This window comes from Suricata suricatta, chromosome 6 (assembly GCF_006229205.1).
Source record: "Suricata suricatta isolate VVHF042 chromosome 6, meerkat_22Aug2017_6uvM2_HiC, whole genome shotgun sequence".
Lineage (NCBI taxonomy): Eukaryota > Metazoa > Chordata > Mammalia > Carnivora > Herpestidae > Suricata > Suricata suricatta.
The window spans coordinates 35,964,219-35,991,765 of record NC_043705.1 but is presented as its reverse complement, the minus strand read 5'-3'; the positions used below and the strand labels follow the sequence as shown (position 1 = coordinate 35,991,765).

Here is a 27,547-nt window from a genome sequence, read left to right as displayed (position 1 = left end):
ATGCACTTCACCTCTGGGGGGCTTGATTTCCTCATCTGCTGATTTTAGGTACTGCCTGAGCCAGTCATTTTCAACCTTTCCTTATCTACAGAAATATTTATTTAAGCATGATATGATTGAAAATCCTAGCATACTTCCAAGAGCAATGGAGAGGGTAAAACCTAAACAACCACATCTTCCCATTGAATTCCCCATCACACACACGCCACAGGCACTACCCGCCACACGCACGGTGGCCCTCCCAAGATTCATTGTTCCATGGTTCAATGTCACATCTGTATAGCACAGAGTCCCTCCAGAGTATTAGGCCGAACCAGAGACAATAACTGGGATTTGATGATTTTTGACCTGCAAAAATGGCACGTTCACATTTCACTCTAATAATTTCATCTGCACCATTGTGTTCACTCAAAAACCAAATAGCCTAGGTTCAGCTCCTCAACATACTCTGTGTGACTGTGGACAGGATACTCCACCTTGTCGATTCTCCCCTGCAAAATGAGCAAGCAGAACAATCTTCCCCAGTGCTTTGCCCAGAGAAGGCAGAGGTCTGAATGAAGCAGAGCCCAGGCGTTGGGGCAGGGGTGCTCTGCCTGGCCCATAGCATGGAAGCCCTCCATCAGTGTCTTACAGAGAAAGCCCTAATGAGAGGCTGTGGGACCAACTCACAGAACAGTGTCCTGTTCTTCTCCCTGCCTGGCCTTGAAGGGAGTATGTTGCCAGAGCAGTTGGAAAACACAGTCCCAACAGGGCTTCCTAACCAGTCATCCCATCCAGCTTGAGTCAGACTCCCCCCCTCCCAGCCCACATCTTCCTTCCTGTGAGGGGCATCACAAGGCAGTGGACAGGCCTTGAGCTGGGCATGTGAATGGTGCTGGCATACCATGAGTGACATTCCTCCCTCTGCCTTATCTGGGTAAGGCATTAGAGGCTCCCTCCCCAGATACCTACACGGAGCCTTCCCCATTAAGTGGTACATCATGGAATATGTCAGCCTGAATTAGCAGGCAGGCCCGTCATGTTAAGCTGACGCTCTGGGCTGGCAGTTCCCACTTTGTAATGCCTCTTGATCCTGGCTGTCATGCTCCCTCCCTGTCACCACAGCCACGGGAAGCCTCTGCCTACAATACAAGGTAATGAAGGAGGCTCAGGGAAGAGTTTAGGAGGAGCCACAGGAAGTCCTTGCAGATTGCATTTCTTCTGGGGCCCTGGGGAGCCCAGCTTTGAGCTCTGCTACCTCTGGGGCAGGGGGGTGGGGGTGGGGGCGGTGGCGGAGGCAGAGGGAGCACAGGTAGCACTCAAAAACACCAGGTGGGGCGCTCCTTTCTGACACACTACAAAAGCATGACACGTGTTTTTGAAAGTACACAGAATACCAGGAACACTACATCACCTAATTGAGGTTTGAAGAGGCAGCTCAGCTACAAAACTCTGTGACTACCACTCCGGTTACTATTAGCAGTAATAATGTTGATTCCATAAATTCTCCTGGCAGCTTATTCATGTCATTTATAGAGCATTTATCACTTCCTGCCGGGTAGGTATGTGAGTGTGGTGTGATATATTGGAAGGAGCCCTAGGTTTGCAGTCAGGTAGGCTCTGGTATTAAATTCTGCCAATGCCTCATAGCTCATAACTGGGCAGCCCTGAACCACTGACTTAGCCTCTCTGAGCCTGAGCTTTCTCTTTGTACTAGTACTTACGCTACTACCTGTTTCACAGAGCTGTTGAAAGAATTACCAGGCATGACATCCACAGAATGATTGACACAGAGCAGTAAATACCCAGTAAATACTTGAGGGCAGAGTTCTCAAGAGCAGAGTTACTTTTTTTTAATCCATTACAAAGTCTTAACTCACATGCACCCTTAACTAGTGTTGGATGGTGTATCACCTTCCTTTCTAAATGTTTACCTCATTTGTCTTCTACCTTGCTCTCTCCTGTACATCAAAAATGATCTAGTCAAACTTTATCATACCCCAATCACTGGACATCTTTTTAGTTCTCCCTATTTCTCTAAGGATAATGGCAAAAATCGGGGGGGGGGGGGTAGGAGCTTACCTGTGACATACCCTATTCATTTCTTACCATGGTTCCCATCACTCTCTCTGCCTCAACCACATTGACCTATCAACCCTCCATTTTTCCCTTACCCCCTCTCTAGGACCTTTGCACATGCTCTTTTCCCTGACTGGAACATTCTTTTCTCCCCTCCTGGCCCAGTAAACCCATTCCCATCCTTCACAGTCATCCATCCACTACTTCTTCAGCAACCGCTCTCCAGGCTTCCCTGACCTGTAAAATCCTCCTAAGCATGACATCCTCTCCTTTAGGGCAGTTACTGCATTTTAGTATGACGTGACTTCGTATCTCCCTCCTCCATCTAGACCAGTTTTATGAAGGCAGGAAGTCTGGTTTGGTTCACCAGCTGGATTCCCCAGGATGTTGTATGGAGCCCAGTAAATGTTGCTGCAAGAACGAGAAGACCGGTGAACCAGAGGGCATGTTATCTCCACAGATCCCACCCACTTTTCCTGATAACTAGGGCACAGTGGGTAGTACTGGTTTCTCAGATAGTATACCCAGAGGGCCACATCAATTGTCCATGGTCACACAGCCTTTCAGTGTGTGGTCAGTCTGTGATGAGAACCAAGGTCTTCCAGTTCTCTCCATTCTGAGCTTATGCTCTAAAACCACTATGCATAATAGGAGTGTAGGGAACACGATCACTTGCCTGCCCCTCCCTGTTCTGGTGTTCAGAGGATCCCTGCCACATCCTCCCTCCACATCTCAAGCCACCTCTGTCTTGTAGGGTGTCTAGTGCCAGAGCTGTATAGGACTCTGAGTCTTCTGAATTGGTTATTTAAAACTCCCCGGAAGTGAGCTAAACTCCCTTTAAGACTGAACTGAGAGAATTATGTTTTGTAAGAGGTTATACTACTGAAGTGAGTGCACTTCACAAAAATCTAACCTTCATTTCTGCCCCCTTCTCCTTCCTGTGGGTTGAAACAAATTCAGAAGTTGGAACCTTAATCAACCACCTGGTAGCAAATCAGTCATCAAGTCAGCTCAGTTGCAAGAGGTGACTTCCTTGTAAAGGAAACTTCAGTCTGTTTATTTTCTTCTTTCTCTTAAAGGATAACATCTGTGTGTTGTGTTTGTTTGGTTTTGTTTTTAGTCTGTTCCCTGCCAGGCATTGCTGTTCTCGCCCACTTTCTCAGGAACTAGTTCACCCAGGTGTTTTCAGAAGTGCCCTTGAATTCAAAGGGAGAGTCGGGGGGGGGGGGGTCGCCTGGGTGGCTCAGTCACTCGGGCATCCGATTGGACTCAGGTCATGATCTCACAGTTCGTGGGTTCGAGTCCTAAAATGGTCTCTGCTGACAGCTCAGAGCCTGGAGTCTGCCTCAGATTTTGTGTGTGTGTGTGTCTGTCTGTCTGTCTCTCTCTCTCTCTCTCTCTCAAAAGTACATAAACATTAAAAAAAAGGAATAAAGAAAGAGAGTCAGAAAAGTCATGGGTCTTCTTGTTCATATTTGCCAGGAAGACCTCATGTGTGGAAAACTATTTAACTGCCTGATTCTTTGACCTGTGGAGAAGAAAACATTTTCTCACATATTTTTATTTACTCTCAATACAAAATCACTGAGGACCCTTTAGATATCAGTAAGATGACCATATCATTTATTGTCCACATTAGGATAGTTTTGATGTGAAAGTGGACACTATCTGGTTGGTACACCATGACAAGAAATATAAACCAGTATTTTCCAAGGTAAAACAAGTTGTCACTGAGTGCCATATATACTCATGGCTGAATTTTAGAATTAACTGTTAGAATCTTGGGTGGTTATAGATTTTCGCAAAATGCCCTTAAAGATTGAGGGGTGAAAGCCAGGATGGGTTCTAGGCCTCTAAAGCCATTTTGTATATATTTAGATCAAAGTGGAACTACATATTTCTAAAATTTGCCCACAACTTCCTTTTTAAAGTATATTTCTTGTTTAAAACAAACAGACAAGGAGCTTGGAACAACAGCTCTGGAAGCTAATGACTGATCACTAGCTTCTAAGTGCAGTTTCCCTAAGATGTGGCCACCCAGAGGGGCCAGGGAAAAAGTTTAGAAGCTATAAAGTATGAAATTGCCCACGAGGGCTAAGTGAGGATAACGTTTTTTGAGAAAGAAGTGAAACTAAAAGGAACAGAGGGAAAAATAAAATTTAAGAAAAAAAAAACTAGAAGGAACAGAGGAAACAGGAATATGTGATTTACCAGTCTGCTTTCCTAGCTTCAGGCTTTTTAAATGTGGTTGTGATTTTGTGTTGTGATGATAAAGGACATAAACATGTGGACTTTTTCCCTGATGAAAAACTTTGGTTCTGAAGTGATTTGTTTCTGTTGTATCCCAGGTGCCTGTCCTGAGACCCATGGACCTGATGGTGGAGGCCACCCCGCGAAGAGTATTCGCCAATGCACACACATATCACATCAACTCCATATCCGTCAACAGCGACTATGAAACCTACATGTCAGCTGATGACCTGAGGATTAACCTATGGAACTTTGAAATAACCAATCAAAGTTTTAGTATCCTTTCCTTGAGGTCAATAACCAGTTGGCTTGAATCGTGAAGTATTCAGGTATGAGCAGGTATGGGGGGAAGTAGAAGAGAGAAGCAGTCACAACCACAAACTCCTAGCACTTGTGGAGAACTATACTCTTTTAAATTACGTTGGTGTCCATCTTTCACTGTAACGGAGTTAGAGAAGTATTGAATTACTGAAGGTAGTGGTCCAGAACGAGCTCTGGTTTGGAAGTCTGAATCACTTCCTTTAGGCAGAGGCATTTGTGTGTCATGAGTTAAAATCAGTTGTGACTTTATCATCTATAAGATAAGACTCTAGAATTTATTAAGGGTTCGTTTCTATTGTTAAAGGATCCATAAATGGCCTGTGTGGACAGCACAGACCACAGTTACACATGAGATGGTTTTCATTGTGTCATAATAGTGAAAATAATACTGGCTGCCATGTATTGAATTCCAAGTACTGCAATAGGAACTTTATGCATAGAATCTCATTTTTTAAAGTATTATGTATTTATTTTGAGAGAGAGCACACGCAAGCAGGAAAGGGGCAGAGAGAGAGAGAGAGAGAGAGAGAATCCCAAGCAGGCTCCATACTGTCAAGGAAGAGCTCAATGCAGGGCTCAAATCCACAAACTGTGAGATCATGACCTGAGCCAAAATCAAGAGTCAGATGCTCAACTAACTGAGCCACCCAAATACCCCACACAGAATCTCATTTTGAGAAGTACACATACCATAATATTTCAGCTTGATGAATTTTCACAGAGCACCCCTGTGTAACCAGCATTTGGCTCAAGGGACACCAAACTTTATTAGCAATCCTCATGTCCCCAACACACTTCCTTCTCCTCTGCATTCACCAAAGGTATCTTTGATGTAAGAAACCCTAATATGAGTATTACTATCTCCTCTATTAACTAAAATTCACAGACATCAAGAAAATTGTTGAATGAATGTCTGAGCCAACATTCTTACTCCATTATAATGACCCGCTCTTTAATAATACAGATCCGTTATTTATTCACTACCTGTCCTGTGGTCTGTGCCACCACAAACCTGACTCTTCTCTTAAAATCCCATTAAGTGCACGGTTTCTCTACCCAAGCAGCTGAGCATGAGTCAATGTGGATTCTCTTCTCTCCCTCACCAGCCTCCATACCCCCAGCCCAATCTGTCCACAAGGCCTGCCAATGCTTCCTCTGAAATATATCTCAAATCGACTCACTTCTTTCCATTCTACTCCTACCCCCTGTGCTACCTTAGACCATTATTCCTTCATCTGTGTGACTGCAGTAATCTCCTGTTCAGTGTCCATTATTTCTTGATCTCCTACATAGTTCGTGTTCTTATAACAGAGTGGACTGATTAGTATTTAGTTTAGATAGCATTCCATCCCACCCTGCTTAAAACAGTCTAGTAGCTTCCCAATGAATTTGGAATAAAATCCAAGATTTTCTTACCTTGAACTGTAAGATTCTAAATAATATGGGCCCTGCCTCCCTCTTTTAAAAAAATTTTTTAATATTTTTATTCATGTTTGAGAGACAGATACAGAACACTAATGGGGAAGGGGCAGAGAGAGAAAGAGAGACCCAGAATGGGAAACAGGCTCCAGGCTCTGAACTGGTAGCACAGAGTTGTGGGGCTCGAACCCATGAACTGTGAGATAGTGTCCTGGACTGAGGTCAGACGCTTAACCAGCTGAGCCACCAAGGCGCCCCTCTACTTCCCTCTTTGATATGCTATCATGTCACTCTCCTTGAAATCACTCTGCTTCAGCCAGCTAATCTCTTTTCTGTTCCTGGATAAACCTTGTTCTTATGTCTCTTCTTTGTATTTGCTGTTCCCTCTTTCTGGAATACTCTGTCCCTGGAGTTCACATGGCTAACTACATGCCATCATTCAGACTTCAGTCTCATGTCACCTCCTCAGAGGCCCTTTTCCTGGTAACTCACAAGTAGTCCCCAATAGCCCTCTTTCCCTCTTATCTTCACAGCACTTAGCACTATTTGAAATTGCTTTTTTATTTGTGTATTTGAGGTTTCTCCATATTTGCATATAAATTCTATGAGAAAAGGGACTGTATGATCCATTCCTGCATCCCAGTACCTGGAACATTCTGAGACATAGGAAATACCATTTTGGTTGGACAGGTCAAGTTCAAAGTGCAATAGGTCACCGAAGTTCAACTGTCCAGTACAGTCAGTCATGAAACCCAACCAGGAAATCTCACTTTAAGAGTACCTTGGTTATAGTAAAGATCTGAATGTTTTGGTATAAATAGACCTCATGGTGGCTCAAACACATAAAAGATGGCTTCTGTTATAATGGAGTCATGATGATGATCGCCACCAGCAAGCAGCCTCCTCCAGTCAGTGAATCAGAGAGTTAGGTCCTTCCGTCTTGCAGCTCCGCAGTGTCACCAGGCTTACCAGCAATCAGAACACCAAAAGGAGAAGATCGTAGAGAACCACACATGGGAGGCTCTTTTGAGCCAGACCCTAAAATAGCATGGATTCCATTGGTTGGAAGTCAGTCACATGGCTACCTTTAACTGCAAAGCAGGCTGGGAAATGTAATAATGCTATGCATGTAAAGAAAAAAATTTAACCTGGCACACAGCTAGTCTCCACCACAGAAGAGTGCTCGATACTTGCCCAAGGCTTTTTTTCCTTTTTTTTTTTTTTTTTTTTACTTTTTATTTAAATTCCAGTTAACATACAGTATGAGTTTCAGGTGTATAAATAATGATTCAGCACTTCCATACATAGCTAGTGCTCTTCACAACAAGCGCTCTCCTTAATCCCTGTCACCCACTTAACTCCTCCCCCACCTCCCTGCCCTCCAGTAACCATCACTTTGTTCTCTGTAGTTGAGTCTGTTTCTTGGTTTGCCAAAGCTTTTTAAGGAAGGCAGCTTTAAGCAAGTAGCGACAGTGACGGAGGCACTAAGACCTGACCCTCAGGACCATGACTGGCATCTGTTGTTCACAGAGCAGACTCTCCATACTGTCTGAGCCTCCGAGAACCTGCCCACAGATTGTGCATGGAGATGCGGCTGCTAATAGAATGAATGTGGGTGGCGATTCCCTTTCTCCCTTTACATCTTTTCCGAGAGCCAGAAATCTGCTCAGACTCAGCTGCTGTCATTCTGGGCGCCTGCTGTCCCCAGTCTAGATGACATGTTTTCTGGATTTGCCTCTAGGCCTTCAAGAGGGAGGGGGGTTTCTTTAAGCATTTTGGGAGACAGATGCCTTGAGGAGAATGCAAAGGGGAAATATTAATAGCACGATTTAGGTTATATTCTGCAGATGTGTGACAGCCTGCCAGATGCCAGCATACAAATGAGACTGTGCCATTCACCCTTACAGCAGCCATATGTAAAATAATCATTGTCATCATGAGGACGATGATCACTGATATCTATATAGTGCTTTTCAACCAAACTGCCTTGAGCACTAAGCTGACTACAAACTGGGACCCTTTTGCCTTTCGTCACTGAAGTGAAGCCACCTCTGGGGTAGGAAGCGGCCATCTTTCAAAACACCCTCACATTGACAACAACCACGAGGCAGGTCGTATGAAATCATACATTGTTTTGCACTATTTGTCTAGTGCCACTTATCCATTAAGAAAGCTGACAAACATGGTTCAGGATAGAAAAGTGAGGAGTCCCCAAAGTGTGATATGAGTACCACCAGCGCAGTAAGCGAGGTGCTTACCCTCATGAATACTAGAAAATACAGTTATAGCAGTCTGATGATTTCATAGACACTGAAAACACTTAAATTACAAAGTCAGTTATATGTGAAGAAAAGTAGATAGTAAGACCAGTAATCTTGCAGTCCGGTTAAAAAATAAGTCACAACTGCCAGTGTCTGGCATTTGGTGTGACGTTGGCATCATGGTTGAGAACACAGACGCTGGGGTCCAAGAAGTCCTAGAATTTCTCAAAGTCCTAAAGCCTAAAGTTTACCCTCAGTTCTATTGCTTACCTGCCTTGTATGCTTTAATGTGGTTCTTAACCTACCCAAGCCTCTTCACAATCTTGAGAGAGAAGCTCTATCAAAGAGGATTATGAGAATTTTTAAAGGTGTTTAAAGGTGTTTTATATATATATATATATATATATATATAACATTTATATTTTAATAGGTATATATGGATAAATTTTGTATATCCAGTTGACTCTTGGATCATGGGGTTGGACTGCACAAGTCCATTGACATGATTTTTTTTTATAAATGCAATACAGTACTATAAATGTACTTTCTCTTATGATATTCTCAATAATGGTTTCTTTTTTCTAGCTTACTTTATTGTAAGAATACAGTGTATAAAATACAAAAATGTGTTAATCAACTTATGTTGTCAGTAAGGTCAACAGGAAGGTATTAATCATTAGATTTTAAGGGAACCAAAAGTTATATGTGGATTTTTTACTGCATGGGGGTCAGTGATCCTAGTCCCCACATTGTTCAAGGGTCAACTGTATATAAAATATATCCGTGTGTGTGTGTGTGGAGAGAGAGATACACGCATGCATATCCTTGTGTGTGTATACATATACACACATAAATATATATGCTTAGGCCAGTACCCTGCTAAATAAATTATAAACAAGTTTCAAAACAAGCGTGAGTATCACGGAAAGGATAGGAAACTAGAAAAATTGAGTGTTAGTGTGGTGGATGCTATTCTGATCTGGGTCATCGTAGTTCTAGATGCCTCCTTTGGTCCTGCAGTTCTATGCTCTTCTCAATATGTTGCTCTTTGTACCCTAGCTACCACATATTTTCAGGATCTCTGAGGTCCAAGATTTTGCATTTAACACCAAATCAGATTGAGGCATTCCTAACCTTGTGACCCTTGGACTTGAATCCTTTCCCTTCCCTCTGTAGCTAGTCTGTCTTTGTCTTTTGTAACAGGTTCTGGCTTAAAGTGGTTAAACTTTGCCCTTAAAGGGTTAACTATTTCAGGACAGTAATAATTCATTTCTAGATGAGTCATATTCTAGGGGAAGAAGCGGCCCTAACTTTTCAAATTGTTTTCTGTGATATACTTAGGATCCTTTGAACTCTCTTCCCAGGACTAAGAATGAGTTGATCTGGGCTCTTATAGGAGCCAAGATGGGACTTATTAAATAGGCTCCTATCAAGTAAAAGTAAAGGTACAGCTCTTGACAACTGTATCCTGATTACCTAGTCTGTGCCAGTCACTGCACTAAGCCATGGGGATACAAAAGTGAAAAGAAATGTTCTGCTTTCAGAATGACATTCATCAAATAATCACACTAATGAGCATATAATTACAAACAGAAGTAAGTCCTTTGAGGAAAGGAAATAGAGGCCTGTGTATGCTTCTTTTTTTGAACTCTGATAACAGATTTCAAGGAATAAAAGACTTTGCAGAAGAACTGATTACAGAGTTAAGATCTGAAAGAGGTGGAGTATGAGCTAACATGACACAGAGGTGGGGAGCGACTGGCCTAACGTGTACAGAGGGCACGTGGCAGGAGGGAATGTGGCGATGTTGTAGAAACTCTAAAAAGTTTATTGTGACTGAAGCCCAGGGAATGTGGTGGAGCGTGGTGTAAACAAGGCTAGAAAGGTTAGCCACATCTTACACAGGTCTGGTCTCTGGGCATGAGACAGGATTTCTCTGAGAAAGAACATCTGAACTCTAGAGGTACTTCATCATTGACCCTGGTCTTAGGCACCCCTGTGCATCAGCTTCTTTTGTCAGCTAAGCTGAGGCCTTTTGGAACGTTTTCCTGATGAGGGGACCATATAACCTCAACTCTTGGCTTCTGTCTCTTTGAAGTACCATGGACAGCAGCCTTCCTTTTACTCTGGTGGGATTCTGCCAGGCAGGCTGTGAAGGAAACTGTGGGGCCTAATACAAATTTGTCTCCCTAGTTGCTGCTGGGGCTTTCATCCACAAATGGACATACCAATCTGAGGCTGGGATTTAGTGTAAAAGGAGAGCATTCCACTGACACATCCAGCACGTTGGTCCGTGTGTCCCAGGGTAGCCTCCCCCTCCCCATGTTAAATGCAGCCTTCGTAGGTTTTCCAAGGCCTAGTGCTTTGCTTGTGTGGAAGCTGACCCTCCATGCCTGCCAGACCTAAGGCCCCTTGAGACAAGGGACTTGTCTATGCACAGGGAAATCCCTTTGGGCCTCATGTTGTCAGGGAAGAGGGGAAGAATGCAACTGTGCACGCTTTTTGGGCTTTTTGAGCTTCCTCAGAGCAGTATGTATAGCTTAGTATTCAGAAATGCTTGGTAGTTAGTAGTAGTTAGCTTAGTAGTTAGACTCTGGCGTCAGATTCACTGGTTTTGAATCCAGTTTTATCTCCTAAAATTTCTGTGACCTGGATAAGCTGCTTAACATCTCTTTGACCCTTCACTGTCTTATCAGTTAATTGGAGATAATAATACCATTTATCTTATAAGGTTGTTGTGAGTAGTAAAGGATATAATCATGTAAATTTCTTAGCCAAGTGCCTGGCACAGAGAGAAGGCCTCTATGTATTTACTATTTATTAAATAGTAGCTATTATCTTTGAAACATGTTCCCAGACCCCTCTTCTTCTAACCTTGTTGCTTGGTTCCCATTCTCTCCTAAGAAAACCAAAAGCTGGGTGATTTTCAGTATTCAGGCCTGGCATCTTGACCTGTTACTGACCTACTGTGTATTTTTTGCATTTTAAAAACTATGTCTGGAGAAGGCTGCTAGGTCACAAATTAAATAAACTTAAATTTATTGATCACTTACTATGTGCATGGGAAATGCCAAGATAAATAAAGCTTCCTACCTGATGTTATGACTTTTATAATCTGAAAGGGTACATGTATCATTCAGCCTCTCCTATTAAGCCTAGCAGTTGGCAAACCTTCCAGAAATATTTGCACATTGGTTTTTTTTAAGTTCTTAGGAATATCCCTTAGAGTCTCTTCTTCAGAGATTGCCAGTATCTTATCATCAAGTAACACGTTCCTTCAGCTAGCAAGATCTGGATGCTTTGTGATCGGTACTTTATATCTCAAGATTACATTCAGACTTTGGAAAGGGGAAAAAAAAAACACTCAAAGTAATTCATGTTCCCTAAAAGGAAATCTGACTCTATTATGATTAGTTCCCAAGGCCAAAATAAGGCTGTTCACCACTGTCAGTATTGGCAGACTCTAAGTGCAGAAACATGAAAAGCCTCAACTGCTCTTGAAGATAAGGATCTTTCCCAGGCAAACATAGATTTCACTCACCAGCCTGGCCTGCAGAAAGGCCTCTTATTTGGCTTTCCTGTGCTTGACTGGCTTAGGCAGGGCTTAGAAGGGAAACAAAACAAAAACAAACGATCTTGTCAGTATTAGCAAAATCAGCATGGATAAAGACCGAAGCCTACAAGGACATCCCCTTCAAAGCCCACAAAACTAACGCATATAAAGCTGTCTGTGGAAAAATGGTGCTTTCTGTGAGATGTGGGGTTATTCAGTCTACTATAAAGCCATTTAATAACTTTCTCCATGAAATGATTTCATAATCAAAACTCACAGGGGCTTTTGGAGTCAATAGAATGATGCCCCTGCAAAGGCCAAAAAAAAAAAAAAAAAAGAGAGAGAGAGAGAGAGAGAGAGAAAATGACTTTCCCACATTCTCTGAGCAAAACAGACTTGGAATCAAAATGGACTCCCAGTCTCCTGACCTAGTTTTGTTACAATCACAGTATTTATCACAGTATTATCTTAAACTGGACTCATGGTGATGAGGCTCCTGGTCTCAGCTCTCTCACAGATGGTTCTAAAACAAGGAAACTACTTTTTTGTGTTTATTATTTAAAAATAAGTATTTATTGTGGAGATTATAGCATCACCTATAATCTCACCACCTAGCTTTGGTATAAATACAGGGGCTTTACATCACACTTTTAACATAATGCTAGCTAATTTGTAAGGGCTCAGAAGAACAAATAATAAAAGGAGGGAAAATGTATGTATCCAGGAAGCCTTCTCCTTTTCAGCGTAAGACCTACACACACCTTGTCCACCCACAGACATGTGTCATTTCTCTCTCTTCCCTGCTTTTTCTGCTTTACACTTATTACTATCTGATTTATATTATATTTATCTACCTTGCTCCGTGACCATGTGCCCTGCTGGAATGTAGGCTTCACAGATCAGGGGTGTTTGGGTCTGCTTCCACCATGGCTGTGATCTCTGTAGTCAGAAAAGTATGAGCAGGTTCTTGGTGAACATTTGTGGATTACGTTAATGGATGGATGGATGGTAAAGGTAAGCTACCCTTTGTAAACTAGTGTTTCTAAAGGGTAACTTGCATGCTGACTTTCCATCTAATTCCCCTGTAAGATGTAAGTCACATCTCCTTCCATTCTATGTTCCCTCCCTCCCTCCCTCCCTCCCTCCCTCTCTCTCTCTCTCTCTCTCTCTCTCTATATATATATATATATATATAGTATATATATATATATATATACTATATATATATATAGTATTTTCTATCCTAAAATACTACTTGATTAAAAGAAAATGTGGAAATGATAACTGATAATTGACAATTCATAGACCCACTCATAACTATTACTAACACTTAGCATCTTGCCTTTCAGCTCATTATTTTCAGATTGTAAGTTTTAAACAGCATTATGCTCATGCTGTAGATACAGTGTTCCATGGTTTCTAACAGACTTGGGATTTCATTGCAAAAACAGTTGAATGAGATTGATCAAAATTCACAGAATCATTTCCCTTTTTTTGTATATGTAGGTTTTTGTCTATATATTTCTTTTCTCCTGTTGCAGTAAACATTTTTTTGGTAGAAAGCTTTTTCCAAATTGGGGATTAAAGAAATGACTTTTGAGTGGCCTCCATGCTCCCCTTACCATCCTGCCGTTATTACCCTCTCTGTTCCCTCACCCACTGCTGATGTAATTTATGACTCTGGCTTCTTATTTGTTTGAAACCAGTCCCTTAAGGGGTGACCTCCCAGTGTCTTCAATTATTATTTTAAATGATGCCTTAGGCCGTGCCTGGCACAGGGATGCCCTCACCTTCCCTCCTGCCTTCCAAGCACAGAGCTCAGCTGCCAAACTAGCTCTGCCCCCTCCTGTCCTCAGAGCTGCCTCCAGAGTCCCAGCAGAGAAGCAGATTAACCCCTTTTGTTAGCAGAGGTAATTTGTCTGGGCTCAGCATTAATAAGGAATGCCATAAGCAGCTGGGGTCAGGAAGAGCAGATCTGTCAAGCCCTAGGGTTAATTTAATAGCAATCTGTTGGCTGTCTGCCTTGTATATTAGCCGTGAAACCGTTGCTATGTTTTGCTTTGCCACTCAGTTCTTTGGGACAACAGGGAAATAATTTGGATAGAGAGCTCTGAAGGGTAGGGAAGAGAAAATTGACTGTCAAAATGCATCATTCTGTTTCCAAGATAATACAGTGCTTATCTTCTTCTTTGCTCTCCCTTCCAACATGAAGGGCAAAACCACATATGCTGAAGGTGTACATCTCCCTTTAGAGCAGAAGGAGAGGGAAGGCCTGGGTTTCTAGATGATGCAGACATGCAATATCCTGTTTCCATCATCCTCATGAAGCCATTGAATTTGGTCACTAGTCTCCTCCACATGTTTTTAGAACTCAGCAGAACCTCCATCAGTTAATAATCCAAAACATCCCGTATGTTTCTATCCCTGATTATGGTTCAAAAAAGAAGAAAATAATGATCAAATCATAGGACACAGAAGTCCTGAGTCAGATGCTGTGTCCAAATTCTGATTCTGCCAAATGTGGCCACCAGGGTGGTCAGTGAGTTAAAAGAACACAGGCTGCCCTCTCGGGTTCACTGGGAAGTTTCAAGAGCCAGAATTCCTGCTCCCAGAAAGGCTGTCCCTGAAAAGGCCTTTCCTCAGGAGAGGAGAGTAGCATGTGGTCAAGGCTCTGAAGTCAGACAGCCTGGGTTCAAACCCCAGCTCTGCTCCCTGCTAGTCCTAGGACCTTGATTCATTTACCTGAGTTACTGAATAGCACTGACCTCCTAAGGCTGAGATGAAGGTCAAGGGCACTTGGTTATTATAATAACTGCTGGTTATGATCATCATCCTTGTTGTCATCACAGTTATGAAAAAGAGGATTAGAGCCATCCCTGAACTCCATAGAGTCAGACATTCTAGTCCAAAGGGAGATGCTTGGGGATGAGGGATGGTGGGGAGGCTTGGGCAGAAGGGAGGGAGCAAAGGAGCAAGGGTTGGAGGGAGGGTTGGATCCAGAGGAAGCAGCCCTAAGCAGACTTAGCGCACGCATCCCCATGATGAGGTTCTTGACGATGGGGGATGTTCCTTCCTGCTTTCATAGATATCTTTAAGCACTTCGTTTTCACAAGTTCTGGCTTTGGGGCTTTATTTTTAGGTGAGAAAAAAATAACAGTAGATGTGGCACCTCCCCCTCCCACACAGCCAAGATCGCTTCCCGTTAAGGTTGTTTTTAGAGCTATCCTGGTAGAGGTTGAGAAAGCTGACACCAGATTTTCTTTCCCTATTTTAGGAAAAGAGAAACATGCTCACTGGCACGGTAGGCTTTGGAGGCTCTTTCTGGAGGGTGATGAAATCTGACAGCCCCTGAGCACTAACCTCTGCTCACCCTATCCCGTGTCATGGCCACAAAGCCCAGGGCAAGGGGCAGGAGGGCACATCAGAGATGCAGCTTGGGGCCTCCCAGGGACTCAGCCTCCTGTTCCCTGGAGTGTGGTGCTACCTGCAATAATATTTATAACTCTGGCAGCAGTTGAGTTGAAAGGTGGTATTTTGTGACTCCAGGGGACCCACATGCTCGGAGATCCAAGTAGTATTTACATCTGGGTTTGGTGGGGGAAACTGTAGTAAAATGTAGTGTCAGTTCAGTCGCAAACTAATTTTAGAAAGAATCAACAGGATTTGTAAGAGATCGTTGAAGGGGAACGCGGCACAACCAGCTTCAGAGCCATTATCACCCCAGAGTGCATGCTGGAGCACGGGTGGGGTTTGATAATAGGTGACTGTTGGTGCTGGTATGACCAAAAATACCGGTGCACTCATGTCTCATGTAGACTCACAGGAGGGGCCTGTGAAAAGCATACGGAACTTTCATCCATCCCAGACCAATAGCATGGTCTGTGTCAAGTTAGTTCCTCTTGAATTAATGCAGTGTTTCCCAAAATGGGATATCTAAGCTCCTGGCACAGATATAAACATGTTTATTGGTATGCATGTATTACGTGTACATTATTCAAAATGTAACTAGCTCATTAAATCCATGATTTTATGAATATTGGATTATAGTCTAGATGAGGCTAAGGAGACAAAGTGAATCAATATAAGCCGATCTGAAGAAAACAAATACCACCTGGTGTTATACACATGGGCCCAAATCCCCAGGACAGCTGAGAAGTGATGAAGTCTAGGAAAAGTGGGCAACCTTTAGGTCAGTTTTCCTATGTAACAGCATCCACATCACAAGGTCTGTTCTTCTGCAGGAAGTTTGGGTCCTCAGCCCCAGCCAGGGGCCTCCCATCTGTAAGCAGGTCCCCCAAGTTTGGGGTAAGGGTATGAAGGAATCAACAAAAACCCAGCCCCTCACACATTCCAGACCTCCTCCTGAAGGTCCTTGTGTCCATCCAGTCACCTCCATTATTAAAAGGCCAGATGTTTCATTTCAGTATACAAGGATGTGGTCTTTAAAAATGCAGTTATGATCATTCTTGATCAGAAAGGAAAATACGAGGAAGAAAACAGATGGCCAAGGTATATTCCCTGGGAGGCTAAAACTGTCCCACCATATGACTGGTTGGCTTTTTTCTGGCGCTTAAACTCCCACACAAGCTCTAAAGCAAATTACAGCTTATAGAAACTTGAGGTCCCGTATATCTTCAGTAAGAGAAATTTTGCACAATTACTCAGGAGCACAAACTTTGTGCTTGAGATAAAATCCTAGTGCTTCCACTCTAGCCATGTGACTTAGGGCCAGCCTCCATCTCCACCCCCGAAAAATGAGGATAAGAAAAGGACTGGTTATAGAGCTGTTGTAAGAATTAAATGAGATAAAGATTGTATGCTTCGCACAGCAATTGACCTGTTATAGCCAGTGTTCATTAAATGGTAGCAGCTCTTAGAATTGTCACCCATGTGTTATTAAAGAAGATCTCAGTGGGCACCTGCGTGGCTCAGTCGGTAAGCATCTGACTTTGGCTCAGGTCATGATCTCACAGTTCATGAGTTCAAGTCCCACATTGGATGAGCTCGAGCCCCGCTTGAGTTGAGCATAAGCCCTGCTTCCGGTAAAGCTTGCACTCTCTCTCTCTCAAAACAACCAAAACAAAAACGAAGATCTCAGGGATTTTGTAGATGATTCACAGTCTGTCATAGGTACCTTTGCAGCCCAGGAGTCTGGGGAAGGATTCAAGTAAACTGAACCATTTGCTTGGAATAAGACTAGTTTCTTCACCACTGTTGTCAAATGAGAAATGAAAGTCTTTCATAAAACGCAGCTCAGCACATTTTAGCATGATTGCACGAGCAGATAACTTTGATGGTCGAAGGGACGTGTTCTATATGTTATGGAGGATGAAATGCTGCTAAGGGGCCAGGGAGACCTGAGTTCTAATGAGGCATCTGAGTCCTGGGCATCCCTGGGCCTCATTTGCCAAGCCCAGTAGGACCCTTGTATCTGCTCGCAGAGTTCCTGTGAAAATCCATTGTGTGTGGCAAACGCTCACCTGTTACACGAAATGCAGGCAGTGCTGCTGCAGGTCACCCTTGCAGGTGTGCCCCCTTCTGGTCCCTTCCTTGACTCGTCCGTGCCAGATATCGTTGACATTAAGCCAGCCAACATGGAGGAGCTCACGGAGGTGATCACAGCAGCCGAGTTCCACCCCCATCACTGCAACACCTTCGTGTACAGCAGCAGCAAAGGGACAATCCGGCTGTGTGACATGAGGGCATCGGCCTTGTGTGACAGGCACACCAAATGTGAGTAGCAAGCAGCACGGAGTGGCGGGGGGGAAGGGCGGGGGTGGGGGGGGCACTGGGCCGTGACATGCGGGAAGAAGAGGGGAGAGTCCAGGGAATTTGGATCCCCTTCCGTGCCGTCCACACCCCAGCAGCCAAGCGCACGTGTTGGCTTGACTCAGGAGTCAGCTCCATGCCCAGTATTTGGGTACATATGGAACGTCATGTTCAATTCCACAAACATTCGCTTAAGGCGAATGTGGAATCCAGAGATGCATGAGACATGAGCTGTGTCACATAACATTGTGACATGATCTGAATTATGTTTTGAGACCATTCTTGCTGCTGTGGGGAGAATGGATCTGAGGTGCTCCCTGAAGGGAGACCAGGCAGAGGATCATTGCGATATGCTGGCAGGAGATGAGTGTGGCCTGGACAGGGCCACCAGTTGGAGGTGGAAGGGGCTGGTGCATTCTGGACAGATCTTGGTGGCAGAGTTAACAGGGCCTGCTGCGCCACGTGAAAAGCTGAGAATATGTAAGCCATTGTGAACGGCACCTGGGGATGGCAGCTAAGTTAATAATAGGCTAGTGCATATTTAGAAGTGGCTAAGAGAGTAGCTCTTAAAAGTTATCATCGATGGCCAGAAAAAGAATTTGTAACTGTGTGTGGTGATGAATGTTAACTGGGCTCATTGGTGATGATTTTGCAATATATACATCAATCAAATCATGTCACGTACTTGAAACTAATATTATTTATTTTGGTTATATATCAATTAAAAAATAAAAAAAAAAAAAGAATAGCACCTGAAGGAAGGGGTTGGTGCCTTCCTGGAGGGGTTGTGGCTCTGGGAACCCAAACTCTAGAAGTCCCAATGGCCACAGTGAGCAGCAGAGAAAAGCCTCAGAGAAGTGGGATGGGTAACAGGAAGTCAGCCAGACTCACAGGCCCTTGGGTCACACTGGTTTTCAGGCGACTGTTGGAGAGAAACTGCTCCAAACTAGTAGGGACTGAGTGCTTCAAAGCCAAAGGCTCTAAGACCTGTGTGAGCAGGTGACATCTGCTGGCACTGAAGGCAAGTGCTGTGGTAGAAGGGATGGACCTGGAATTTTCTGGAAAAGAAATGGCTCCCCAGAATAGACGTCCTGAACGCAGTGATAATCCATGTCTTGTGCAGCTGCCAAGCTGTTCGAGGGGGACTAGAGCTCTGTTTGTTTCTGCAGTACCTTCTGCTGGGTGTCATTTAGCCTCTGCGGTTTGCTGTGCAGACCTGGGAATTAGGACCTTTCTCTCCCGTAGTCCCACTTTCCGATTTCAATCCCTGTGTGCCGTGAGTGCGGTGGTGACTTTGCCGGTGTATGGCCAGGAGAGGGGTGAATGGTTGGGCCATTTTGATGATCTCTGCTCGCTCATCTGGTGTGAGAAGTACTGCGTGGGGAGCTGGTTTGTGGAGGGCAGTGCCCTGTACACTGTCTGGGTTCTGGAGCCCCACAGACCAGGTCAAGGCCAGAAGCAAAATGCGGAAAACAGTAACTTCCCCCTCGAGAGTCTGTCGTGGGACCGAGGAGAGGTAACTATTCAGAACTGTTAATGTGAGGGGCAGCTGGGTGGCTCAGTGGATGCAACTCTCAAGGCCACAAGTGGGAGTCCTATGCTGGACATAGAGCCTACTTTAAAAAACTTGTAAAGTGGTGTTTTATTTTTTTTAATGTGTATTTTACACTTAGAGCTGATTTCACTTCAGATTATCTATGTTTCACATGCTCAGTAGCCGTATGTGGCTCATAGCTCTCCCGTCACTAGTACCTGTGTAAGACCTTTCCATCGTGGCAGGATGTTCCTTTGGAGAGGACCTGTCTAGAGTATTCTCTCTATAGACCTATTTTGTTTTGCTCATAACTGTTTGCCCGCACCTAAACCAGGGCCTAGTGCATGATAGATGATGAATAAGTATTTGCTCGTGTGTGTGTGCTGGCACTGATCTTTGCGCAGTACTTACTTACGGAAGCCAATAAGAGGAGAAGTGTTGAGTGGAGAAGGATCAGCATTTGCAAAGGTGCTGAGCCCCAAAAGATCAGAATGTTGGTGGAACTGCAGGATGAATGATACAGGTAGGACATGGGGAATGACTTGGAGAAGGACGAGATTTGAAGCTGAGCAGGAATGCAGGAGCCTGATCATATGACCACGGTGAAGAACTTGAATGTCTTCTCAAAGTCAGTGAACAGCCACTTATGTAATGAGGAGAATAACATCAGAATTACTTGTTATAGAAGTTGCTTAGACAGAAGGCAGAAGGATGGAGGTTGGCTTATGACTGTGAGAAAAAACAGACAAGGAAACAGGTTAGGAAGATACTAGATGTAGCCAACAATTTCTTAACAGCAGCACTGTTGAATTTGGGGCACACAGTTCTTTGTGTTTTAGAATGTTTAGCAGCATCCCTGGCCTCTCCCCACTAGATGTGAGTGGCCAAGGCAAGTTGTGAAAACTAAAACTATCTCCAGAAGATGTGAAATACCCAAGAGGAAGAAAGTTGCCCTTGGTTGAGAAGTACATATCTAGACTAGTCTCCGGCCATACCAGCTTGAATGCCCCCAAACTCATCTGATCTCAGAAGCTAAGCAGGGTCAGGCCTGGTTACTACTTGGATGGGAGACTTACATACCTATCTAGACTATAATTCCTTACCAGTCCTTCAGCATGATTTTCTTATATCTTTGATGGGTCTTTTGCTATTGAGGACCCTGAGGGGTCCCCTGGACAGGGAAGACGTCTCCTACATTCACTGCATTGAAATTTTGGCTCATGACTTAAGATGTATCCAGGAAACATTTCACAAGCAGTGTGTAAAGCAGTGTGTTAACACCCACATGAGCACTGGAGACAGTCGGGGGTTAGGATATTCCCAGGGCGGGTAGGACATTTGGCATAGACATCACAGGGAAAAGCTGAGGCTGAGGAATTGTGTTGAACACAAGTAGGATTTGGTTAGGTGGGAAGGAGAGAGAAGCGTGTTTGGGACACTGCAAACAGACTGGGCAGAAGCCTGAAATTAGGAAGTTACATGCAACCTTCTTAGAGTTTTAGTAGGAGGTGTCAGTTGGGTGAACAAATATCAAGGAAAGGGTGAAAGGGGGTGAATATCCATATCAGGTTGGTCCTTGAAGATCACAGTCAAAGTTTATGCTTACATGTATTCATTCATTCGTTTGTAAGTGTGTTCATTCATTCATTGAGCACCTACTCTGTACTCAGAATCTGGCTCGCGTAGTCCCCAGTATTTCATAAGCTTTTCCACTGAGGACACACAGCACTCTAGGGGCAGGCTGCGAGCCTGGGTGCCACGGAGAAAGGGCACCCAGAGGCAATGCAACCTCTCCCATGGGCCCTGGGTGGCCCTGCCCACCAGCACAGACAAAACAGCAGCAAGGCCTGAGACCCCGGGGAAGGTGCCAACCACAGCAGATTTTCTTCAAAGTCTTAACTTTTCCATCCTAAAATTTCACATGAATTTTGCAATTTATTCCATAAAATGTTGATTTTCAGTTGAATTTAATAATCATATTTCTACCCCACTCCCAAATTTCAAGCAAAATTGATGTTCCCCAAAGATGCAGCATGGCTCAGTCGGTTGAGCATCCAACTTCAGCTCAGGTCATGATCTTGTGGTTCGTGAGTTCAAGCCCCGTGACAGCTCAGAGCTTGGAGCCTGCTTCAGATTCTGTGTCTGTCTTTCTGTCTCTCTCTCTCTCTCTCTCAAAAATAAACACTTAAAAACATTTTTAAAGAATTAGAATTTGCTTTAGTTTCAATACAAAGGAAATTTATAACCTATGGAAGGACGGTGGCTGTGGAAATCAAAAGGAAGAAAAGAGGAAAAGGAACATTTGTTAAAAAATAATTACACCTGCTATAAGTGTTATCAGAGCTTAACATTCATCACACATGGATGTTAGTTGTTCATTGTCCTTCCCCTCTGGACCACAAACCCTCTGAGGGTAAGAAGTAAATCCGGGGGCGCCTGGGTGGCTCTGTCGGCTAAGCCTCCGACTTCAGCTCAGGTCAGATCTCACGTTCGTGGGTTCGAGCCCTGCGTCGGGCTCTGTGCTGACAGCTAGCTCAGAGCCTGGAGCCTGTTTCTGATTCTGTGTCTCCTTCTCTCTCTGCCCCTCCCCCTCTCATGCTCTCTCTCTGTATCAAAAATAAATAAAACATTAAAAAAAAAAAAAGAAGTAAATCCACTTTGCCCTCATCATATTGCCAAAGCCTAGCATGTAAGTAGGTGCTCAGCAAATACTTACTAAGTGAGTTAATGCCTGAGGGTTGACATAAATGGCATGTGGAACAGGGACTGGTAAGAAGCCATACTGGGGCAGAATGAAAGGCTGGGGTTCAGCTGGGGACATGCTCTGTGTGGGGTGAGTGACCTGTTTAAGGGGACAGACCCCAGCTGGGAGGGCCACAGACGCAAGGTGCGTGCCAGAGATAGCCTGGGGAGCCCGAGCGTGTCACCGCCCACAGTGGCAGACACAAGCCTGGGCGTTGGCATCAGACCCAGAGAGAGGAATAAACTCACCGAGAGGCTCGAGGAGCCCAGAACTCAGGGTGGAGAAAGGACAACACCTTAGAAACTGCCAGAGCTAGCAAAGTTGAGAGCAGACACTTTGGGATCAGAACTCCACTCTGATACTCCGTTACTGCGTGACCTTGGGCAAGCTCTCTAATCCCTCTGAGTCCCCAGTTCCTCATTTGAAAAGTAGGAATAATCAGGACAGCCTCCCCGAGCTGGTTGTTTATAAGAAGTAGCTGTCATCTTGTGTGTCAGAACCTGGCATCTGCTGGGCACACGGGAGGCAGTAAATGGCAGTAGCAGGAGCAGTTACCACACTGATTGCTCCTGATTCCCATGGTTCCAGGCCTGCGGCTGCATGGTGCTAAAACCCCCACCCCTTTTCCAGATAGAGGAAGCCCCATTATTCATTTATTTAATTAGTTTTTGTTGAGCACATACTATACTTCAGGTACTTTACCAGACTGAGGACCCAAGGTGAGTGAAACCATACCTGGTTTCCTCTTAGAGATTACTGTCTTTGTTAGTGATAGAACGAATAGAAGATAGGTAGGTAGATAGAGATATATAGATACATACACACACACACACACAAACACGGGTGTGTATGAGAGATTTATTTTAAATATTTGGCTCATGTGATTTTGGAGGATGACAAGTCACAAGATCCACAGTGGTACTGCAGGGGACCCACAAGAGCCAGTGATATATTCCCAGTCCACATCCAAAGACCTAAGACTCAGGAGAGCTGAAGGTATGGTTTTAGACCAAAGGCCAGCAGGCTTGTGACCCAGGAAGAGCCAGTGTTTCCAGTTCGAGTGCCACGCCAGGACACCATGAATGTCCCAGCTCAAAGGAGTCAGGTGGAAGAATTCCCTCTTACTGGGGGAGGGCCGGCCTTTTGTTCTAGTCAGACCTTCCACTGACTGGATGGGACTCACCCGAATTAGGGAGGGCAGTCTGCTTCTCTCAGTCTTATCCGTTTAAGTGTCCGTGTCGTCCAAAAACACTTTTCACAGAAACACCTAGGATAACGTTTGACCCAATACCTGAGTACTTCATGGCCCAGTCACGTTGATACATGAAATTAACCTTGGCACGAAGGGTGAAAGACCCACTCATCAGAAAATCACAGACACATATGGCATTGCACCTATAATGAGCCTTATGGAAGGGAGGCGGGTGGTGTTATGGCAGAATGGAACAAGGAGCCTACACCCCCGACAGGGACCCCCAAGCTGTGACCTGACCCCTGACAGGTCCCCTGCGAGACAACAGGGAAGGGTCCTGGGGCCGCAGAAGCAGGCGGCCTGGGAAGCTGTACACACAGGTGCTGCTCCCCGCAGCCCAGGGTCACAGAGCCCCAGAGATGCAGAGCCCGGGGACAGCCCGTGGGGGGCCCCAAGGGCTAGTGAGTGGCCCGAAGGCCTCCGCAGCAGCCCTGCCTCCCCACGCCCCCGCCCGACGCTTGCGGTGCCCTGCATTGCCAGCCGCCAGCCTCCTAATCTAATTAAGAAGCGAACAAAATTCATTTTCCTGACTTGTCCAAAGTGCCGACCTTCTTCAGCACACATCTCCCTTTGTTTGGCTGCTGCAGGCGGCCGCCGGGGCTCCTGCTGGCTGGAGGCCGAGTTCAGTCTGACCTCGCGCCTGACATTTCGTATTGATTTTCTCCATCCTCCTCAAACGCCAAGCCTTCAGTCGGCCACAGCTCAGCCAAGGTGTGTGAACGGAATTGAGACAGTTCATCAGAGTTCAAAACGAAAAGCAACATTGGCTTTCGGAGATGAGCTCTGAGAAGGAGGGTATTTAATAACCGTCCACGTTTAATCAATATGCCGAGGAGATTCGTGTTATCAGAGCTGCATATATTAATTTCCATATGTCCCTCACTCTGCATACTCAGCAGGGGTTGGAAGGGATGATTCTCTCCCTCATCTCTCTCTCTTTTTTTTTTCCTATCCCTTCTGGCAGTAGCAAGCGGTTGTGTTTGCAGTTTGAGATTTTAATGCCTGAGAACAATAGGGTGCTGATGGCAGCAGCGATAGGCTGGGCTGAACTACACTTTTTCTTTTCAATGCATGACTGTTGGCAGTTGGATGAAGAAACTGGCCAGATATGGTGAATGACAACCTCAGAGATGAAAGAGCAGTTCCATCTGAACTCCCTTCCAGTGCACTGAGTGAAATCTGGTCACTGCTCACCTCTCCAACCTCGGCTCCCCAGAGTCTGGTTCCGTGGATCTGCCTTTAGGTCACATGGATCCAGATGTTTCCTGCCTCAGGACCTTTGCACAGGCTATATCTCTGCCTGGAATGCTCTCCTGCCATGTTTCCACTTGTCTGCACTGTCCTCATTTTTAAGGTGTCTGGGAAAATAACACCTCCACAGAGAGGATTTCCCTGGTTACCCCCATTTGCACTCTATTTTACTTCCTTCTTTTTTCTTTTTAATTTTTTTAATGTTTATTTACTTTTGAGAGCAAGAGCAAGGGAGAGCATGAGTGGGGGAGGAGCAGAGAGAGAGAGGGAGACACAGAATAGGCACCAGGCTCCAAGCTGTCAGCACAGAGCCCTATGCAGAGCTCGAACCCACAAACCATGAGATCATGGCCTGAGCCATAGTCGGATGCTCCACCGACTGAGCCATCCAGGTGCCCCACTTTTTTATTTCTTCATAGCATTCATCTATAGATGTTTACTTTTCTTTCTCTGCACCGCCCCCTAGTGTCCCCCCCTCCCCAGCTAGAATGTAATCTCCCTGAGGGCAGGGACCTGTATCTTACCAACCTCGGCATTACCAATACATAGCGCAGTGTCTGGCTTACAAGTTAGGTTTCACTGGACATGTGCAGTGAAAGGCAGGCAGATGGGAAAAGGGTAAAAGAGGGCGTCTTCACTTACTAGAGTCCCTGCAGCAGAACACCGCACACTGGGTGGCTTCAACAACAACAAGACCTAATTGTCTCTCAGTTTGAGCACTATATTTCCTAGATCAGAGCATTCACAGAGTTTGCTTCTTCTGAGTGCTGGATCTATTCTAGGCCTTTCTCCCTGGCTTACTGATGCCTGTCTTCTCCCTGTTTCCTCACATCTCATTCCCTCGCACATGTCTGTGTCCACGTGAGGTTCCACACTAGTGACCTTATTTTAATTTAATTACCCCTATAAAGACCCTACCTCCAAATACAGTCACATGCTGAGGTGCTGGGGTTAGGGCAGCGAGCAACACAATTCAGGGCATCACTAAAGACATGAGAATAACCGAGCGTACAAGCCCCGGAGCCTGCAGTGTCAGGGGTGGATTCCAGACTCACTGCTGCTGGCAAGACAAGCAGCGGGTGAGATCCTCAGACAGAAATGGAGAAAGGGGTCCCCTGAAGGGCCGCAGAGGTTAACTTGCCCACAACCTATGGACACAGTTCAAGGTGGAGTGAATGGGATGGGGTTCCATTAAGCGTTAAGGCGGACTGCAGCCGCACCCACCAGGAGTGCAGTGCTGTGAGCAGAGCAGGTAGAGTGTAGATGGAGGCTGGTGGACCTGCAGGTGGCTCTTCTATTTTCCAAGTTTCCTCCCGCAGGCTGTATATTTACTTCTATAATTTGACATCCATGGATAACAGGAGAGCCCCATTGTGTGCCTTAGGTTCATGGTGGAAACATTGGATTCCCTCCACACACACACACCCTTTGATGGTACCTGTCTTAGGTACTGAGATGGGCGAGGCAGTGCCGAGTCCGGCATGAGGTTCCTCGTCTTCATCCACTTTAGCCGCTATGATAGAATATATAGACTGGGTGGCTTAAACAACCAGCATTTATTTCTCTCAGTTCTGGAGGCTGGGAAGTCCAAGTTCAAGGCCCGGCAGACTCAGTGTCTGGTGGGGATCTACCTCCTGGTTCACAGATGTGTCATCTTGCTGTGTCCTCACATGGTGGAAGGGGTGAGGGAGCTCTCTGTGGGCTCTCTTTTAGAAGGGCACTAATCCCATTCGTGAGGGCTCCACTCTGAAGGCCTAGTCACCTCCCAGAGGCCCCACTTGAAAAGACCATCGCAGAGGGGATGAGGACGCAGCATGTGACTTTGGTAGGGGGACCCAACCCTTCAGTCCAAAGCACTCCCCATGAGCACGGCCCAGAATGTTTTTCCTTTGTTCTTCCCTTCCTCCAGACTAAACTGACAGTAGTGAATGAATTCAGAGACAGAGCCAGTGTAGGGGGGAGAAGTCCCCTGTCAGTCTGTGTCCATGGTAACTGGGTGACCTGGAGCAAGTTACTTAACCTCTCTGTGCCTCAGTTTCCTCATCTACAAAACAGAGGCAGTGGGAGTGCATGCTTTACAGTGTGCTTGTGCAGATGAGACCAAAGAACCCCGTGATGCCTCAGACCAGCGCCCAACCCGTACGAGCACCATGTCAGGTATGGTTGGGATGATGGAGCCAGCCTGCTTCCCTCCCATGCGTGTCTCTTATGCCAGGAGCAGCAGCAGCCACAGTTGTAGGTGTGGTGATGTCAGCAGCCATGATCACAGCTAATTTCTGTGACATTTTATGACATCCAGAAAGTAAGCCATGCTCTGAGCTCATTCAATCCTTCTGACAGCCTTGTGAGGTGCCTCCCATCGCTGGTCGCATGCTGCAGATGAGGAAGAGGGGAAATGATACTCTATGGCCACCAAATGTTCTTTTCGTGATAGAGAACACCAAACACTCCCCAGCAACAGAGCTGGGGTTCGATCCATACTTGTGCTCCGGAACCAGGATACCAGAAATCACTTACTCCGCTAAGAGTTATCCAATACCTACTCATTCCTGCCCTCACAGAGCTTACATTAGCAGGGAGCGGGGAGAGAAAAGTCATGCCATTGTATCAATGAACACGTTCATTTCACACAGTGATAAAAGCTGTCAGATTAAACAGGGTTAAAGACTACCTGGGTGGAGGTGGTAAGGAAAAGCCTTTGAACTGAGATTTGAATTGTCAACAGCAAACAGAGGTAACATCTTAGAATGAAGTGCCTCACACAGGGACAACGTGTGTTCAAAGATTAGAAGGAAGGCCAGCGGATGGAGGCTGGTGCGCTGAGCAGTGGACTGGAGGGTGAGGCAGAAAAGGTAATTGGGGGCCAGATAAGGTATCTTGTAGACCAGGCAGAACAGCTGGGCTCCATTTAAAGTGAGGTGGAAGCTAGTAGATGGTTCTAAGCAGAAAAGTCACTAGTACTCTGTTTATGGACTTAAAAGAGTTCTCAGGGAGCCTGGATGGCTCAGTCAGTTTAGCGTACAACTCTTGGTTTCAGCTCAGGTGATGATCCCTGGGTAGTGGGATTGAACCCTGTGTTGGGCCACACTCAGCATGGAGCCTCTTTAGGATTCTCTCCCTCTCTCTCCTCTCTCTC

The 27,547-nt window shown here is 45.2% G+C and overlaps 1 protein-coding gene across 14 annotated transcripts in view; it reads left to right on the top strand.

Moving 5' to 3' along the window:
* The window catches only part of PPP2R2B (protein phosphatase 2 regulatory subunit Bbeta), a 450,154-nt gene that overhangs the window by 391,450 nt on the left and 31,157 nt on the right, over positions 1-27,547 (top strand). For all 14 annotated transcript variants that reach the window (XM_029942204.1, XM_029942209.1, XM_029942206.1 and 11 more), the window contains 2 exons: positions 4,407-4,584; positions 17,431-17,595. In XM_029942204.1, the coding sequence (XP_029798064.1) occupies positions 4,407-4,584; positions 17,431-17,595 (343 nt within the window). The remainder of the gene's footprint in view (positions 1-4,406; positions 4,585-17,430; positions 17,596-27,547) is intronic.